We start from the raw sequence: 20,055 nt of genomic DNA, 5'->3' as shown, positions 1-20,055 counted from the left end.
AGTATACAGTGGTGCTTGTGTGATACGGCTAGGAACATAACACTTAGATTAATATTTAAGACGTTTTAATTGGGTTTTGAGCCATAACCAAAACAAAAACCATAACTTTTGGTTCGGTTCAGTTTTGAACCATCCATGAACCAAGAAAAATTAAAACTAAACAGGCAAATGGCCTATCGGCGTAACTAAACAATGCCGTTAAGGAATATTTTATTGAATTACTCTTCTCTATTATAAGAATTTTTCCGTCAATGTTTCTTTAGGCAAGTAATGTGAAACAAAACATGTTTGAGAGTTTCAACCTTTTTAAATTGTAATACACGGGTTAAGTAGAAGGACAAAAATGTAATTTCACCCTATTTTTAGACGTTAAACCCATTAAGTATCTTAAAAGCGTGTTAAAATTATCTCTTTGCTCTAATGAGCTCACTGATAAATCCAAACAAAATAAAAAAAAAAGATATTTTTCGGAACAGTGAATTTCATAAAACACAAAACGCAGCCACACAAGCCGAAAGGCTAAAGTAGCCAAACAAAACCCAACGATTACACCAGGCTAAAAACAGACCATTCGGACCACGATATCGCCTTACATTTAGACCTGTGGCTTAAACCAAAATGAAACCGAAGGACCTAATATTTACACTGATTTCTTTGGTTTTAACCTCTTACCGCCGAAAAATAAAAAAGAAATTATTTAGTGACATTTAAAATAAATAAAATAATAATAATAATAAAATATATTTTAATAATAAAGAATTTTAGTTTTCATTGGGAGGAAAGTACATGTTATTCTCCTATAAATAGCATACCGGATAAGTCGTTGTTCATCAAGAAAGAAGAAGTGATTAACATTCAATCTCACCGGAAAGTTACCGATTAACAGATCATGTTTGCAGAAGAGAATGGTTTACATGGAGACCCACGAATAAAGGCCATCTCAGACGCCATACGAGTCGTTCCCCACTTCCCTAAACCAGGTATTATTATTATTATGTTTTTTTCACTGCGGAATTTCGTCGAACACTTGGTGGGTTTTTTCACTGTGGAATTTCGTCGAACACTTGGTGGGTCGGTTACTTAACTTGAATTTCTGCTGTAGGGATAATGTTTCAAGATATTACAACGCTTCTGTTGGATCAAAAGGCGTTCAGATACACTGTTGATATCTTTGTTGATCGTTATCGAGACAAGAAAATTTCAGTTGTTGCTGGTATTGTTTTATTTTTTTTATTGTGTATTTTATTTCTTTTTTTTTTTTTTTACTTTCATGCAGTGATTGTGTGTAAATTGGTGTTTTAATTCATGGGGTTTTTTTATATTTGTTTATTTGTTGTTGTGAAAATTAGGGTTCTTGATTTGTAGGAATATGGTGGAGTAATTGGTTGTTTTGTCAAGTTTCTTTTTTTTTTTTTTTTTTTTTAAGAAAACTGTTAAGTCTGCATTGTGCTCAGATTATTATTATTAATATTTACATTTGCCAAGCATTAGAATATTTCGGGTTTGATGTTGACTTTTGTGGTCAAACCAATTAACACTTTCAAACCAATTAAAACTGTTTTATCTTTTATTCATTTTTTTTTGTGTATTTATTGAATTCTCTTATACACTTTCATGCAGTGGATTGCCGGTAAATTGGTGTTTTTAATTTACTTTTTTTTTTAAAATATATTTGTTTACTTCCTGTTGTGGGAATTAGGGTGTTTAATCTGTAAGAACATGGTGAAGTAATTTGTTCTTTGTCAAGGTTTTTTTTTAATTATTATTTTTTATTTTTTTTAAGAACATTGTTAAGTCTGCATTGTGCTCAAGTTATTCTTTTTAGATAAAAAATTACATTTACCAAGCAGTAGAATATTTAGGGCTTGATGTTGACTTTTGTGGTCAAACCAATTAACTATTAATTTAATTTAATATATAATTTAAGATCAAGATTATTCCCTCTGCAAAAAATCCAAACTTTATCCAATTTCTAGTGCTGGAAGTTTGCAAAAAAGCAAGAGAAAGCAATAGATAACTCTTAAACCAAGACATATAACTTATTATATCTTATAAGTTATAAAACATTGTTTAATAATAAATAATGTCACATGTGGGCCTGATTTGTTATCATCTTTGTTTAGAAAACATAGATTATGTATCATATCAGCACCCAAAGATTGCATGTGGATTGTTCTTTCTTGTCTAACATGAAATTTAACATTTGAGTAAAGTGCCATTTTAGTCCCTGAGGTTTGGTCATTTTTGCCACTTTAGTCCAAAACTCAAACCTTTTGCATCTGGGTCCCTGTGGTTTTAGTTTTATTGTCATTTTGGTCCAAAAGTGAAATCAGGTAATATTTGTTTTAAAAAATCTTGCTATTTTGTCATTTTCCTGACCATTTTGCCCCTGAGGAAAATAACCATTTTTCCTAACCATCCTGCTATCTTATCAAAATGACCATTTTGCCCCTGAGAAAAATGACAAAATAGCAGGATTTTATAAGACAAATATGACCTGATTTCACTTTTGGACCAAAATGGCAATAAAACTGAAACCACAGGGACCTAGATGCAAAAGATTTGAGTTTTGGACTAAAGTGGCAAAAGTGACTAAACCTCAGGGACCAAAATGGCAGTTTACTCTTAACATTTTAACATATTAACATATTGTTAACTGTAGATTAGGTATGGATTAATGACAAAGACAAATTTAAAGTGACAGAAAACTTGGTAGTTTGGTTGATATTAAATGTTCCTAACCAATGGTTCCATTATTTGTATAATTGTATCCTCAGAAGATTGATATTAGATGTGGACCTATTTTTAGTCCTACTTGTTTATAAGGCATAGATTATGTATGTAGCATATCAGTATCTATTTTTTTTTTGGTCACATGTCTATGCTGTTTATTAGGTATGAATTTATGTCAAAAACGTATTTTAAAGTGACAACTAAGCTGTATATATTAAAATATTATTCTTTTCAAAAAAAAATATATTAAAATATTATGGCCTTACCAATGAAAGCTCTTTTACTTTTTAAAAAAAAAAATGTCTTTTTTTTTTTTTAATATACAGGAGTTGAAGCCAGAGGATTTATATTTGGTCCTCCAATTGCTTTAGCTATTGGTGCCAAGTTTGTCCCACTGCGCAAGCCAAGAAAGCTGCCAGGTACCCATAATTTTTTATTTATTTTATTATATTAACACCACATATTCACAGTTTTAGCCTGTAATTTAGGTTAGAGAAAGATGTTCGGATAGTCTATGTGGTTTGTCGGTATTTCATCTTTAGTTTCCAACTTTGTAAAATTATACTTTTGTTACCTGTGGTTTGCTCGGTTGCTACTCGGGTAGTTAAGTGTTTGTGAAATGACCAAAAGTGTAATTTTATAAAGTTGGGGACTAAAAGTGAAGTATTGGCAAACCACAACGGCTATACGTGCATTTTTCTCTTTAGGTTATATATTATCCAAAAAAAAATTAGCTAAAAAGTTAAGGGTTTAATTACAGTGGCGAAGCTTGACCATGAAAACGGGGGGGTCGAAAAAGTATATACCCAAAAAATTCTATAGAACCGGGGGGTCGAAAACGTATATACCCAAAAATTTCTATACGAAAACTACATATATAACACTACTAAGCGAAAAGTTCGGGGGGTCGGGCGCCCCTCCCGGCCCCTCTTAAGCTACGCCCTTGGGTTTAAACCTCCTAGGAATCTTTATATTAGGAACTAGGCTTGAGCCCCCCGCGTTGCGGGGTGGGGGGTGTAAAACCGTACTACCAGCGTTGGGGGTTAGATTGTTAGAATCGTGCTAAGTAGCAGGCCAACAATGACCAAAATCGAAAAAAAAAAAGCGTAAAAGAAAAACACGAGTTTGTAACACCAAGTAACCCACATGATGTAAAACGTAGACGAACTCGTATTTATATCGATACATATTAGAAAGTCAAAGTGATCAAAAGATTTCTAGAAAATACAAGGATATAAATGACAACTTTAAAAGAAATAAAACAAACTCGACTAAAAGATTAAAAAATGGAAAGAGCTTGAAGGACCACTAAACAAACAAAATCGGCTAATGATGTTGATAAATTCTAGTGGCATAACTGTTATTAACATCTCATTTTTATCCAATAAATACACTGAAGATAAGAGCTATCCTAAATGTTATATTTAGTAATTATATAATTGCACCAAATAGATACATATAATTTTTTTTGAGTAAATTGCCATTTTAGTCCTCGAGTTTTTGTCCAAATTGCCATTTTAGTCCAAATAGTTTTTTTCTCTCCTCTGGGTCCCTGACTTTTCCTTTTTCTTGTCATTTTGATTACATTGCATAACTTAGTCTAAAAACCAGGTTAAAATCAGGGGTATTTTGGCATTAAATTATTATAAGGTTTATAAATTATGTTGTAAACTACCTCTGGTTATCACTACACAACAGTTATGCCAAAAATACCCTTGATTATAACCAGATTTTTAGACTGAGTTAGACAATGTGATCAAAATGGCAAGAAAAGGGAAACGTTAAGGACCCGGAGGAGGAAAAAAAACTATTTGGACTAAAATGGCAATTTAGACCAAACCTCAGGGACTAAAATGGCAATTTACTCTTTTTTTTCTATATTTTTACCAGCTTAATTTAAGTTAGGCACATAGAAATCAACTAACACTGTATTATTAATTTATAATTTTTTGTTAATTTTTAAGAATATTTTTTTTTTCTATATTTTTAGCAGCTTAATTTAAGTTTAGGCACATAGAAATCAACTAACACTGTATATTATTAATTTATATTATTTTTGCTAATTTTTAAGAACCAATGACATGAGATCTTATTTGTCATTTTAGTGTCTATATTTTTGTCTAAGTGTCATCTGATGTGTGACATTTAATAATTATTTTTTTAAATTTTAAATATAAATAAATATGGCATCCAATGTGTCATCTAACAATTAATTTCAAACATTAATGTGATATCTCATGTGGGGCTGAGGGTAACCCATAAATTGATTATCAACTTAAAATGTGTAGGTGAGGTAATATCTGAGGCATATGTGCTAGAGTACGGTACAGACTGTCTAGAGATGCATGTTGGGGCTGTGCAACCGGGTGAGAGTGTGTTGATCGTCGATGATCTCGTGGCGACAGGTGGCACCCTCTCGGCAGCCATAAGGCTTTTAGGTAAACACGGAAGACGCATCTTTATATGGAGTTACAATCATACTTGACCGGACCGATAACTGTATGTGTTTGTTTCAACATGTTTGTTGTAGAACGCGTTGGAGCCGAAGTTGTTGAATGTGCATGTGTTATCGGGTTGCCGCTCGTGAAGGTATCCTTTTTTTTCTTTCCAAAAGTAGTTTTTTTATTTTTTTTTTATTTTTTATTATATAAATTGACTTGTGATGGTTGACAGGGTAATTGGAGACTAAACGGGGTACCGCTATATGTTCTTGTGGAGCCTCGGCTAGATGATCTGGTACGTTTTTACGACCATATTTTTGTTTTTTCCGCTTATAGTTAATACTTGAAATTGTCATATTAGGAATATTATCTGAATGTTGATGATGATGATGATGAACAGGAAGGTGCGTTATGAGATGCTGCGATAGCTGATGGATGGCGGGGTTAACATATGGAGAAGGGCAAATCCGTCTTTTCGAGATCCGACAGTGGAATTTAGGGTTTGCTTGTTACAAAAGAGCTATACTTTGGAGTTTGTAATTGTTAGGTTTTGTGTTTTTGTTATTCCCCATTGGAAGATTAGGTGCATTTTGTAGATGAACACATTACTTTGATTGAATATTTGAACCAACAAACTCAGTCAGATTCATGATTATACACCATTGGCAATGGTGGGGGTGTTCATAACTTCATATGTGTTGGTTTTTTTTTTTTTTTTTTTTTTTTTTTTTTTTTTTATTATTCATTTGGATTTTGATTATTAACCATGCTGGTTAACCGCGTGTGTGTTCTTTTTAGCCTTGACAAAACTAGGGTCAAACGTCCCTTACAATACGCGATTGCTTCTAAAATGGCTTAGTTTTTCATCGCCCTACCGCTCTTCTAATGCCTCCTACTCTGCTAGTGCCGACTAGGGATGTTTATAGTTCGGTACTTTGGTTTAAAGGTGAAACTGTTAAAGATTGGTTCCTAATTAGATAAAGCATTTACATGGTCAAACGCCATTAGTAGGGCTGCAAATGAACGGAACAAACATAAACAAAACCTTGTCCATGTTTGTTTGTTAAGAAATATATATGTTTATGAACACTTATCGAACGAAATTTTATGTTTGCGTTCGTTTGTTAAGGAAATGTCTTTGTTCGTGCTCGTTTATTAACTTTAGGCAACGGCCGAAAAAGAACGTTGATGAAAAGCACAAACTAACGTTCATGAACACAATGGAAACAAATTAACACAACAAGCATTCAAGAACAAAATATTTAATACACTGACACTTATTAAATATTTTATTTGCCGGAGTTTTGAAGTATTTAAATAAAATATAAAAACTAAAAACATTAACGAACACTTTATCGAGCGTTCACGAACATAAATGAACGAATGCGGCCTCTGTTCATGTTTGTTCGTTTAACTAAACAAACCAAATTTTTTGTTCGTGTTCGTTCATTCGAACACAAACGAACTTTCCGCCGAACGATTGACGAACTGTTCGCTGAACGTTTGATTTGTTTGCAGCCGTAGCCATTAGAGTCAATTTTAATGAATATATTGTTATACGGCAACATTTAACTTGATTGAAAGGCAAATGTGAATGTGATATTTTTATTTTGAAAGGCAAATGTGAATGTGATATGATATCTTATAGAAAATAACGCATCATATCATATAGATATGATTGTTGCCATACTTTTCTAGGGAAAAAAAAAAGAGAATTTTTGTGATGTGGTAAACTAAATCACTAGCAAATCTTTGTGGATTTGTATAGCATCATATATCACGTGCTTATGAAAAGTTTTCTATTAATGTTGGATATTTTTTTAATACAAAATAAGGGTATATCTAAGTGTTACATAAACTTTGTGATCAACACAAACGGTACATTTTATAGGATTTTTATTTTCATGTAGTTTTAATAAAATAAAATTTGGTGATCACTATTATATTTTCTTGACAAATTTTCATCTAAATTGCTCGTTGCTTGCTCAGAAAATGCTTGTTCGATTTTCGGTTTTGTTCGGTTTATAAATGAGAAAAGTATGAGTAAATGTCCGCTTGGCTCAGCTCGAATTGTTTTTTAACTTATTATACACACACAAATATACAATTATATTTATATATAAAGAGGCCAGTTAACGTACAACAGTGTGAAGCGTACGTGAGCATATCAATTGCACATCTGACCTACTCTTGGCCTTCAATTGAACGCGGTGGCACAATAGTAATTAACTTGACATAATTACACATGTTATAATGCATAATTACGCATGGTTTGGTTAAACACTAATCATGCACGTTATTTGCATAATTACGTACGTTATAAAAAAATCAAAACCCACATGCCACCAAACACGAAAATTACGCATGTTAAACTCAAAATTACGCATAAGTTGTTGCAAGCCCTAATTACTAATTACGCATGTTATATACATAATAGTAAAGGATCCTGTACAAAGTCCAACTTTTGTAAGAAGTGTGAGAAATAATGTGAGAATGACAAGTGTCCCTAATCTTAATTAATTCAAAAGGGTATATTAGTAATTGTCCATTCTTATCAATTAATTGATTTCCTAGATAATTGCTAAAAAAAATAACCGCTAATGAGTTTTTTTAGGATGGTGATCGTAAATTCTCATCATAAAATCGCCATTAGTTCTCAGATCATCTTCTCCGACCATCGTCTGCATCTCCGACCATCGTCACCAATTTCTTTCGTCTCCACAAATCATTCACCGTCATGGTGTTTTTGTATTTATAAAACACCACGCCATGAATAATGTCTCCTGATAAAACACCATGACTTGAATCATAGATGTTTAAAACACCACACTATGAACAAGGTCTCCAGATAAAACACCATGACTTGAATCCTAGTCATGGTGTTTTAAAATCTGGGAATGTTTTGTATTTGATTGCCCAGATGTAAAAACACCATGACTTGAATCATAGTCATGGTGTTTTAAAATATGGGAATGTTTTTGTATTGATAAAACACCACGCCATGAATAATGTCTCCTGATAAAACACCATGACTTGAATCATAGATGTTTAAAACACCACACTATGAACAAGGTCTCCAGATAAAACACCATGACTTGAATCCTAGTCATGGTGTTTTAAAATCTGGGAATGTTTTGTATTTATAAAACACTACGCCATGAACAATGTCTCCAGATAAAACACCACGCCATCAACAATCTCTCCAGATAAAACACCATGACTTGAATCTGCGATTACGTTTTAAAAATCTGGGAATGTTTTAAAGTATGAAGAAATTCGCTGATTTTTTTTGGAGATTGATGGCGGTTACATATAATTCGCTGATCTTTAGGAGTTTGATGGGTGGTTTTGAAACGGTTACCATATTTGAAATGTTGGAAAAGTCACTATTGCCCTTCAATTTTTACATAAGGTCCTTCTAATTAAAACACAATTTACATTTTATACCCTATTGATCTCAACCATTAGATCAAATATCCAATGGTTTAAAACACTTCTTACCCTTCTTACATTTTAGACACTTTTTATCATATCCCTACCCTATACATAATTACGCACGTTATAAAAGGTACGAAATGACACACGTCTTAATCTCCTGCTCACGTGTGTAACACACGATAAACACTGTTCTATTTTACACTTTCTCCATATGTATGCACACATCATTCAATTGGATCTGACCCACCATATAACTAGCCCAATACCAAAATACAAACCAAACTTTAGCCCAAATAACCCAATCAATATTGACTCGTTCTTTTGTAGCCTCTCTTTCTAGACCCTAATCGGAATTCACAAACTGGACTCTCTCTGACGCATATTATCAAACACCTGGTATGCATGTATTGTTTTCCCTTACTCTGCTTCTGCTCATGTATGCATATCGCTTCTTCTTCTCATACCCATCCTCATGTATCTATTCCTCACATGAATTAGGTTTACATTAACCATGTGGAAGTACAGAACAAAGATTGTCCCACCATTGTTATTACTGCTTTCAAATCGCAATAGTTTATGTTCAACAACAACAACAACAACTTATGTATCTATAATTCGCCCGATAAATCCCTTGAATAATTACCCAATTAAAGTTAAACCCCATAATTTCCCAGTGTTTTTTTGTTCCTCAACTGTAGGAAATCGTGGTGAAACCCTAGGTTTAGTTAAAGATTCTGTTGATAAATGTGAACTTGAAAAACGGGTTGGATTGATAATGGACATAATCGGGCAACCGGGTCGAGATTACACCGCTGTAAGGAAGAATCTTGAGGGGTGTAATGTGGCGGTGTCGATGGACGTTGTGACGGAAGTTCTGTCGCGGGTACGAAACGATTGGAAGGCGGCGTTTATGTTCTTTCAATGGGCCAGGAAACAACCGGGTTACACGCATTCGTTTCGCCAGTACCATTGCGTGATCGCGATATTGGGGAAAGCGAGACGGTTTAACGCTGCTTGGGCTTTGATTAGTGAGATGAAGAAAGGCGGAAGAAACGGTGGGGAGTCAATGGTGAGTCAACAGACGTTGTTGATCATGATCCGAAAGTATTCGGCTGTTCATGATGTGGATAAAGCTATAAAGACGTTTTACGCGTATCATCGGTTTAGTTTACAAACCGGTGTTCATGAGTTTCATGATCTTTTATCCGCACTTTGTCGGTACAAAAACGTTAAGGAAGCGGAGGTTTTGTTGAAGCGTAACAAAGATGTTTACCCGTTAACGACGAAAAGTTTTAACATTGTTTTAAACGGATGGTGTAACGTTATTTGTAGTCCACGAGAGGGAAAGAGGATATGGTGGGAGATGTGTAATAGAAAGATCCCGCGTGATGTTATATCGTATTCGACGATCATAACGTGCTATACGAACTGCAACGAGACGAAAGAATTGATCAAGATTTACAACGAGTTGAAAGCCTCGCGTGTCAATCCGGATATACGGATATATAACGGTGTGATTCACGCTTTTTCGAAATCCGGGCTTGAAAGAGAAGCGCGTGAGCTTATGAAATCGATGAAAGAAAAGGGGATTCATCCAAACACGAGTACTTACAACTCGATGATCATTCCTCTTTGTAAAAAGGGAAAAACGTTGGACGCGTTTAACTTGTTCGATGAAATGCTTCGAAGACGGCTGTCGCCTACGGTTCAAACATACAATGCTTTTTTTCGCGCGTCAAGAACGTCTGAACAAGCTTTGTCGATCTTGAAACAGATGAATCGGATTGGATGTTGCGTGAATCACGAGACCTACACTATGTTGATTACAAAGTTTTGTCGATGGGATACGTTTGAGAACGTGTGGAAGCTATGGGACGAGATGATTAGCAACGGGCTAGATCCCGATAGGAGTTCATACGTTGCGTTGGTAAACGGGCTTTTTCTGAACGGGAAGTTTGAGGAAGCGTATAAGTATCATGTAGAAATGAAGTCGAAAGGTTTACTGCCTGAGCCTGAGATAGAACAAAAACTGCAAGCTTGGTTGACCGCTAAGCAGTCAACGGAGCGGTCAATGATTGACTCACGAACTAAATGTAGTGACGGGTAACCTGTTACGTTTACGTAAAGTTATGATATCCAAGCTATTTAAAATCTTTATGGGTTGGAATTCGGATGTGGGTCAATATGACGCCTTGGTCAATTATGTTGACGGTTTAATATTTTGTTGGATTAATTTCATATATACCCTTACAAACTTAAAAAAAAAAATCATATATACCAACCAAAACTAAAAATATCGTTTATGCCCTTACAAAGTAGTTAAAATATCAAATATACCCAATTTATTAAAAACAATTTATTAATGAACATTTTACCCTTATTTTTTTAACTTCAAGTTTTCTTATATGGTGATCTTTTAACTTCATATTTTTATATAACACATTTTTAGCTTAAATTTATTTTTACCCTTTTTATTTTTATTTTTTATCTATAAACAATAGTATACTCCATATATAATATTTAAGCTAAATAAATTATGCTAGAAATGAGTAAATATAATATTTGAAGTTAAAGGTTGTATATGAGATTTAACGTTTTAGAATAATAAGAATAAAATTGTCATCTCTTAAATTGCTTTTAATGAATTGGGTATATATGAAATTTCAACTGCTTTGTAAGGGTATATATGATATTTTTAATTTTCCATGGGTATATATGATATTTTGCAAGTTTGTAGGGGTGTATATGAAATTGCCTCTTTGTTTAGTTTGCTCGAAATTAGCGGAAAGTTTTTCAGTTTAAGAGATTAGAGTTAATTACGTTTTTCGTCCCTGTGGTTTGTTGAAAATAACTATTACAGTCCATTACGTTTTCAATTGTTTAATTTTTTTAGAATTTTATATATTATGTTTTTATACTGACAGGGGCAATTTTGTCATTTCACCCAAACTTAACAACTTAAATGGACGGTGTTAAGTGAGGTGGACTGTAATAGTTATTTTCAGCAAAAACCACAGGGACGAAAAAAGTAATTAACTCTTAAGAGATTATGTACAAAGTTTTTCAGGGAGTCGTTTTGATAACGATTTGGAACGTGTACACTATTAAGCACACACCAATAAAACACAATATGAAAATAATCATATTTTGATTCCACTTAGCGATTCTAATAAACGGGGCGTGTTTAACTTGTTCAATTAAACAGATCGACCCGTTACTTGATTATAACTCATTTACAATCAGTCAACTCATTTGACTCGTTAAGATGCATGAGTTAAATACGCCAGTTAACACTTTTACAGCTTGGTTACAACTCATTTACAACTCGGGGATTAGGGTTTGACACAAGTAAATATATATGTCGTGTTTGGGTTCTACAAATTCGTATCTCTATTTTTTTTTGTTTCATATACGTTTCTACATACATCATATCGTATCTTCTTTTTGCAGTTATTTGAACTATGAATTACTAGCAGCAGCTTGAGCTCTAAAAGTAGATAAATATTGCCCGTACACGAATGTATGTGGGTCCGTTCTTTTTCGATCGAGCTGTTCAGGTATTCGTTACTGTTAATCTTACCGTAACCATTACTATTAGTGCACTGATGTTAAAAAACTCAACATAAATTCACTAATTATGTTTTTTTTTTGACAATTACATAGGTTGGTTTTATTGATGGAACTGAACGTACGTGTTGGCGGCTCACGATGCTTGTCGAACCATACTCGAATATGCGAAATCTACATATTTTGATATGGACCCCACTGACCTGTCCTATTTATGCATGGATCTTGTGTATCGATATTCTTGCTAGTGGAAGGATTCGGTAAGCTCATTGTACCTTCTTAGTTCTTCATAGTTCATACGTTAAAGATCGCAAGATTGACGGGTATTTTGGGTCAAACGAGTCATTCTAAATACGCCTGCCTACCTTTGATCCGCTTTTTGTTATATATTTGTAAAAGTGATGCATTTTTTAATTAAGGTTACAAAAGAATATCATTACACTATAAACGGGTCGTGTTCACGGGTTGGCGGGTTCAACCCGAACCCGAACCCGAAAAGTTTGGACAAACCGAAGCCGAACCTGAAATCCTGTCATACATATGAACCCAAACACGACCCGAATATTCGTGGGTTGACCCGAACACGACCTATTTAACCTGAATTTTTTTATTTTTCAATTTTATTTCCTGCAAATTAATATATTAAAATTTACGACAAAAAAACACTAATGTATATAATACAATTACAATTAAATTATAAAAATCTTATGTCAATTTCTCTTTTTAAGTTTTAATTACGGAAAAAAATACACACCCTATTTAATTTATGACATAAAGCATATTATAAAAATATAATATAATATAATTATAAATGGGTTAAACAGGTCAGCCTGCCAACCAGACTGGGTTGACCCGAAACTGACCCGTTTAGCTAAATGGGTTTGCATGTTTAACCTGAAAATGACCCAAACCTGCGAATTTCATGTTAGGTTTGTGTCGTGTCAGAAATTTACACCCCTAACTAATAATATTATGTTTTCATTTAAAGTGTTTTATTTAAAATCCATGTTCAAATCAACTATTTGAATAAAAAGGGTTGAAATTTTGATATTTTAATTTAAAAAAAAAAACAGAAGCAATGATTTTTTATATTATTTTTGTGTGTTGTTTGAAACAGGCTTGGAATCCAAGAAAAATATCACCCTTGTTGAAGCTGCATGGCCATTAGGCAGTAGTAGTGCAATTGAAGCAATTTAATTAAGCAATGCAGTTAAAGCACTTTAAGAAGTCACAATTGAAGCAGTGTATAAACACAATATCGCGAATAAAATTGGTGCCCCATTGGTTAATGCTCAAGGGAGTCGTCCCATTTTCCCCCGGATTTTCCCGTGTGGCACGTTAGCGTCACATCAGTGTTTTCCCTATTTTTCTCTTTTCCCTATTTTTCTCTGTTTTCCCTAGAATGCATGGTGTCGTTCCGGTTTTCCTCAAAATTACCCACTTTTCCCCTTTCCCAACCTCCCTAATGATCGGTGAGTGCTCAACAAATTTTGGTGAAAACTTTTTCCCCAAATATATCTCTTTGAAGCGCAATTATTTAATATTTATCTAAGGGTGTAAACAAGTAAAGCCATTCGTCAGATACTCGAGATTAATTCCATAAAAGTTCGAATCAAACCAAACTTAAAAATGAGTTTGTTTAATAAACGAGCCTAAGCCCAAGCCTGAGCTTCACTTATTGAGCTCGAGCCGGCTCATGGACTTAAACGAGACTGTTATTTGTAGAACTTGTATCAATATATAAAATATATTTACTTGTATAGGGGAGGGTTCATTGGGGAACACTAAAAGCGCGAGGAATAGTGGGGAACCGACTCAAACGAACTCCGATTAGACTCATTCTAGCGGCATTGTAACCGGCCCGTCGAACCTTAACTAGGTTCTTTTAACCCTAAGCCCTAATGCTAAACAATAAGGCTAAAACCTAAGCTAAATCGTAAAATTTAAACTATAAACCCTAAAAGCTAAATCGTAAATACTAATGATTAACCCTAAAATTAAAACCTAAAGCAAAACCCTAATATAAGACTCTAAAAGCCAAACCCTAATATATTTAGGGGTTAGGGGTTAGGATTTATGGTTTAGGATTAAGAGATCCTAGTTAGGGTTCGACAAACCGGTTCCAACACCGTTGAATGAGTCCAATCGGAGTTCGTTTGAGTCGGTTCCCTATTATTCCCCACTTTTTTAGTGTTCTTCAATGAACCTCACACTACTTGTATAATAATAAATATTTTATAAAATTATGATAAAAATAACTATATGTTATATATAAAAAGAATATATTAAGCTCGAACTCTCCTGAACTAAACTAGCTAGGCTTGGGCCTTGTTGAGGTCAGGCTTGGCTCGACTTGTTTACATAAGATGCACATAGTGAATTTTTTGGTGTTAGGCTCCCATGGACTAAGTTAATTTGCCGATTTGGATCATCGAACTAGCAGAAGACCCAACTAAATCCGAGGCTAACTAATTACAAACTGGGATACAAACGAGAGCTACAAGCCCGAAAAAGCAAATATGTGTTGCCCTTGTTTTAAGGCAATATGTAAATCCAAGCTTCATATCCTACAATATTGTGCGTTTTGCCTTTAAAAGCTTGAGGATTCGTGTTTTTATTGCCCGAATAGAGCCTTCCCTGGAGGCCATGCCACTCATTTCGGGAATGCTTTAACATAGGCACACCTAGTTGTGAGGTTCCTGTCTCATGTATCACATTGATGTATTTGAGATCGAAAAGTAGTAACACAATATCTCTCTTGTCTACGGTCAATGTATGATTGCCTAGAGCGTTACACAATCAATATTTTCTTGCAATTGCAATTTATATTCTAACTTTCTATTGGAAAAGATCTATGATCTTTCAAGTGATACTGCTTTATTGTAGTTGAAACTAGGGACGACAATCAAACCCTATCTCGACGGGTAAACCTTCACCTAACCACCATCCATTTGTCGCCCCTGCCACCCTCATACCCATGACCACCCCTGCCACCTTCACCCGACCACCATCCACCGCCACCCCCTCTACCTTCACCTGTACACACCCACAAAAAAATTTGTTAAGTATATAATTTTATATGTAAAAGTAGTAAATGGTTTTAAATATAAAAGAATGTCTATTTTGGTCATTTTACATGAATAAGCTAAGCCAAACACTTTTTAAAAAACAACTCATTTACTCATTGGCTTTTCCAGGGCCGTCTCTGAGAATTCATGTACCTTGTTCGAGCTCGAAAAAACGTGCCTTTAGGCCCGAAATTGGGTATTGGGCTCACTAAATGTCTAAACCTAATGCCAATGGGCTAATAACTAATCTAAACCATAAAATAGTTTTGTAAGTGGGCCCATGCTGGTGTTTGTATGGGTATACCCTATTAATTTATTTATTTTTACATATACACATTGGAGTTTTTAAAAAATAGCGTGCCCTTCAAAATATCGGGCCCTGGCCGGTGGTCCTCCCCGCCCACCTTCAGGGCCGGCCATGGGCTTTTCCCACTATAAAAACTAATCCAAACACTTTTTTTTTAAACTCCTTTTGAAAAGTCGTAAATCAATAAACACTTTTGGAGTTAAATAACCATCTCAAACGGCGTCTGAGTGTTACTAATATGGAAGATCCATTATTTTGGTAGTCAAATATGGAAAGTTTGAATGTTGATTTGCATAAGGTATCTATTTATCTCCAAAGTATATGAAAATTCAAATTATGGATGGAAACGGGGCGGGTTTGGGACTAGTTTTGGTAATCCCAACCCTATACCCCATTGCAAAACTGGCTCAATACACATATGGTATCTATTTGGTAATTATCCGTCAATATCACGCATATACGCGAATATCGGGTATACTTGTTAGGTTTTTCAAAACAAAAAATTCTTACCATTCTAATCTTTTATAATTGTCTATTAATCAATTGCATACTATATACATTCCTAAGCAGTTAATGCCGTAAAAAATCGGATATCGGTCGAGGACTGATATTTTAGATATTGGAAATCACGGTGGGATATCGGTAATTTTAATATCATGCAGAATTTATACATGTAGCAATTTAACACTAACAATTTAGTATACTCTCCTACTATTAACAAGTTAACCTTTTACAACTTGCAAAACACTAACATTTAACACTAACAATTATTCCATATATAAATAAGCAAGTTTTTTGTGCATAACCACTTATACATTGTGCTTTGGGAGTTTTTCAAAAAAAAAAAAACTTGATTTTTTACTTTTAACCCATAGTTTTTAGCTTTTGTAATTTTAACCCTACATAATTTGTTTTTTTAACTTTAACCCAAAACTAAACTTGATTTTTTACTTTTAACCCAAAGGTTTTTAGCTTTTGCAATTTTAACCTTACATAATTTGTTTTTTTAACTTTAACCAAAAACTTTTCATTATTTGCAATTTAACTTCACAACTTTTGCCACTTATACTTTTCATCTTTGGCAAATTTTCGTTTTACGTATAGTTCTAAATTTTTCGACTTAATACAATGCAATGTACGAGTGTGGTTCAACTTTTTTATGTTTTGTTTCAAGTTTTGCAAGTTAACACGACGCAACGTGCATGTGTGGTTCAACGTTTTTACCTCTATTTTTTTCATGTTTGACAGGTTCGTCGCAACACGCAGATCCTACGTCGAGTCAGTGTTGGTGGTCGATGATGGTTGTGTGACATTAGTACTACTTGACACCGTTTTACGCCCCGCCGCAACGCGGGGTGTGCTTTGGGGGTTTTCTAAAGAAAAAATTGTTATGCATATGGTTGTCGTGACCATGATTTTAAAAAACGCTTGAGGCTTGCGCCTCCAGGCGCGCCTCGAGGCGAAATGGCCAAAAAACGAGTCTGAGGCGCGCCTCATGGTGTTTTTATTGTATATCGCCTCAGAGGGGCTGAGGCGCTAAGAAAGGTTGCGCCTCAGGGGATATTGATAGTTGTTTTTGATGTTTTTGACTTTTGTGTCAATTTCAAGCATTTTATGTCTTTTTATGTGTGTTTTTGATGATATTGATGAATCTGATGATGAAATTAGTTAGTATTATTATTTTTATAATATATATAGTTTTTATATTTATTTATTAATACCGCATCGGCCTTACGTCTCGTTTCGCCTCGAGGCTTACGCCTCGTGAGGCGAAGGGAAAACGCTTCGAAACTCGTTTCCGTTTTTTTAAACCTTGGTCGTGACCTTGGCTTTGGGGGTTTTCCAAAAAAAAAAATGTATTTTTTTTTTACTTTCACCAAATAGGATTTCATAAATTACTTTTAATCCAAAACTATTTGTTTTTTTTTTTTACTTTTATCCCAAAACTTTTTATCTTTTCCAATCTATTTTCGCAACTTTTTTTACTTTCAACTTTAGTCCTTTATAGTTTTCATTTTCCGCAAATTTTTCGTTTTATGCTTAGTTCTAAATTTTGTGACTTAACACATCGCAACGTGCGTCTTTGGTTTAACATTTTTATGTTTCGTTCTAAATTTTGCGAGTTAACACGACGCAACGTGCGTGTGTGGGTGAACGTTTTTACATCGTCTATTTTCTCCCGTTTGACAGATTTAACATAACGTGCGGGTCCTAAATCGACTTAGTTACAACTAAAGAATCACTGCCGCATTGCGGCGGGTCTCAATTCTAGTTATAACTTAAAACACTAATAACAGCAATAAGAAGAAAGACAAATGGTAGAACTAAGAATAAAAGTACTGATATCAGGATACTCAATGATATATTAGTCAGTATCATCAACAATATTGGTACCGATATTTTGCACTGATATCTCACCCAATCTAATCTAAACTATATAATAAAAGAAACCATGTTTTGGACACTTGTCATCATATTAGGTCATTACTCTATAGATAATTATCATTTAGTTTAATATTTTCTAATTAATTATAGATAATCTCCTACGAAATATTATTTAGTTTAATCTCTTCTACCTAATTATAGATAATTATTATTTATATCTATACAAATAATAATTAAAATAAAAAAATACTAATGGTAGCAATTGTAATTAAAACATAATAATATAAGTAACACTGCTAACAATGATATTAATAAAAAAAACAATATTTTTTGTCATATGTATATTAACAAGGTGATGCCTCGCCCGCGTTGCGGGGCGATGGCCGAATGATTCTCAACCAATTAAAAAAACAGTACTATAGTTTTGCTAAAAAGAAAAAGTAAAACGACGAGAAGATCGTAATTTTGAGCTCAAAACAAAACAGTAATTTGTAAGGACTAATGAGCGAGTGTTAGGTAGCTCCTTAACATGATTTTTAGCTGGGACAAAGTCATATTTTTACTTTTACCTGGGGGGAGGACAATTTTTTTTTTCACGAGGGTAAATTCGTAATTTTTAGCTAGGGAAAAACCATATTTTTATTTTGCACTGGGGGTAAAAACCTAATTTTGAATTGAGGGTGATATCGTAATTTTGAACCAGGGGAAAACCGTATTTTTTTTATTTTAAACTGGGGGCAAAACCGTAATTTTAAAGTGAGTATAAAATAATAAACTGGTGTAAAATCGTAATTTTGAGCCAGGGGAAAAACAAAATTTTATTTTGAGTTGGGGTGAAAACGTAATTTTGGTTGAGGGTAAAAGCGTAATTTTTTTACCGAGGGCGAAATCGTATTTTTTAGCTCAGGGCAAAAGGTAAATGTATTTTGAAGTTGGGGCAAAACCGTATTTTTTAATTGGGGGCAAAAAACGTAATTTTAAAGTGGGTATAAAATAATAAACTGGTTGGTTCAATGGGTATTGCTCGCCGCCCATTTGACCCAATGGTAGGGAAACACTGTTCCGAGACAAAAACGTAATTTTAAAGCGTGTAAAAATAATAAACTGGTTGGTCCAATGGGAGAGTGTCGGCCGCCCATTTGAACCAATGGCAGGGAGATACTATTCCCTGTCATGTTCTTTGTATATGTTGAATAATAATTATAATTAAAAATAATATAATATTTACTTATTACAACACTTAACACCTATACAATAAATGAGGTTTTTAAAGATATATTATTGTTATTATTTACTATTAAATTTATTTATTCAACCCCGTGTAATACACGAGGTTCTCGCCTAGTTACTAATAACTGATATATGGGTGATATATGTTTGATTGTGATCCCTAATACAAATTAAAGAAATTGTAGAGGTTGCCATACATGTGATATAGATAATGTTTCTAGTGGAGAACTTTTAAATCCGGAACTTTTAAAATTTTATCAATCATCATAATGTTACACAAAATAAGGAGGAACCAATAAAAAAAGGGTGATTGCAATTCATAAGAGGCAAAATCTCACGTGGGTTTACAAAATTGTAATGAGCCAATTTCTACTTCTAACAAAATTGGTACTTTTAATTAATTGGTGGGCCTATGGTTTGATGCATGCAAAATCTCACGTAGGTTTATAAAATTGTAATGGCCCAATTTCTATTTCTACTTCTAACAATTCACAATTAATTCGTGGGCCTGTGGTGGAGGTTTAGAGACGAGGGTTTTTTTTCCTTTAAGATAGGGAGTGTGAATTATTTCCAAGTTTGAATTTCAAAGTTTATTTCTTTTATTTAGTTTATTTTATGTTCGTGTTTATCTTTAGTTTTAATGGTTCAGAAATCTTACTGGTTCAACACTTAACGGTTCAGCACTTAGACATTTAGAAGTTGCCAAACAGTCGTTTACCTATTAATGAGGTTCTTAATGGTTCAGATCTCTTACTGGTTCAGCACTTGATGCTTCAGACTGTTTGTTTCACGAGCAGATGTCTGAATGGTTCAGACATTTGCCTCTGAATGGTTAAGACCTCTAATCTAAATTGGTCAGACATTTGCCTCTGAACGGTTAAACATT

At 33.9% G+C, this 20,055-nt stretch overlaps 2 protein-coding genes across 4 annotated transcripts; both read left to right on the top strand.

Annotated features, from left to right (window-relative positions):
- Positions 1–778: 778 nt before the first annotated feature.
- On the top strand, positions 779–5,866 carry LOC110915973 (adenine phosphoribosyltransferase 5). The gene is made up of 7 exons (XM_022160722.2): positions 779–980; positions 1,103–1,213; positions 3,060–3,152; positions 5,022–5,171; positions 5,264–5,322; positions 5,407–5,469; positions 5,575–5,866. Exons 1-7 carry the CDS (start codon positions 890–892, stop codon positions 5,587–5,589), a joined length of 582 nt encoding a protein of 193 aa, XP_022016414.1. The 5' UTR covers positions 779–889; the 3' UTR covers positions 5,590–5,866.
- A 2,991-nt stretch (positions 5,867–8,857) lies between these two features.
- Positions 8,858–13,537, top strand: LOC110916734 (pentatricopeptide repeat-containing protein At5g15010, mitochondrial). 3 transcript variants are annotated; one of them, XM_022161415.2, is made up of 5 exons: positions 8,858–9,008; positions 9,111–10,715; positions 12,063–12,169; positions 12,276–12,439; positions 13,297–13,537. In XM_022161415.2, the coding sequence occupies exons 2-3, from the start codon at positions 9,124–9,126 to the stop codon at positions 12,094–12,096; spliced, it is 1,626 nt and encodes a 541-aa protein (XP_022017107.1). In that variant the 5' UTR covers positions 8,858–9,008; positions 9,111–9,123; the 3' UTR covers positions 12,097–12,169; positions 12,276–12,439; positions 13,297–13,537. The 3 variants fall into 3 exon arrangements, with proteins under 3 accessions (XP_022017107.1, XP_022017108.1, XP_035841891.1); XM_022161416.2 differs by having other exon boundaries at positions 8,858–10,705; XM_035985998.1 differs by lacking the exons at positions 12,276–12,439; positions 13,297–13,537 and having other exon boundaries at positions 8,858–10,738; positions 12,063–12,171.
- Positions 13,538–20,055: the final 6,518 nt, after the last annotated feature.

The sequence above is a fragment of the Helianthus annuus genome, chromosome 16 (assembly GCF_002127325.2).
Source record: "Helianthus annuus cultivar XRQ/B chromosome 16, HanXRQr2.0-SUNRISE, whole genome shotgun sequence".
NCBI lineage: Eukaryota > Viridiplantae > Streptophyta > Magnoliopsida > Asterales > Asteraceae > Helianthus > Helianthus annuus.
This window is presented reverse-complemented; position numbering and strand designations above follow the sequence as displayed.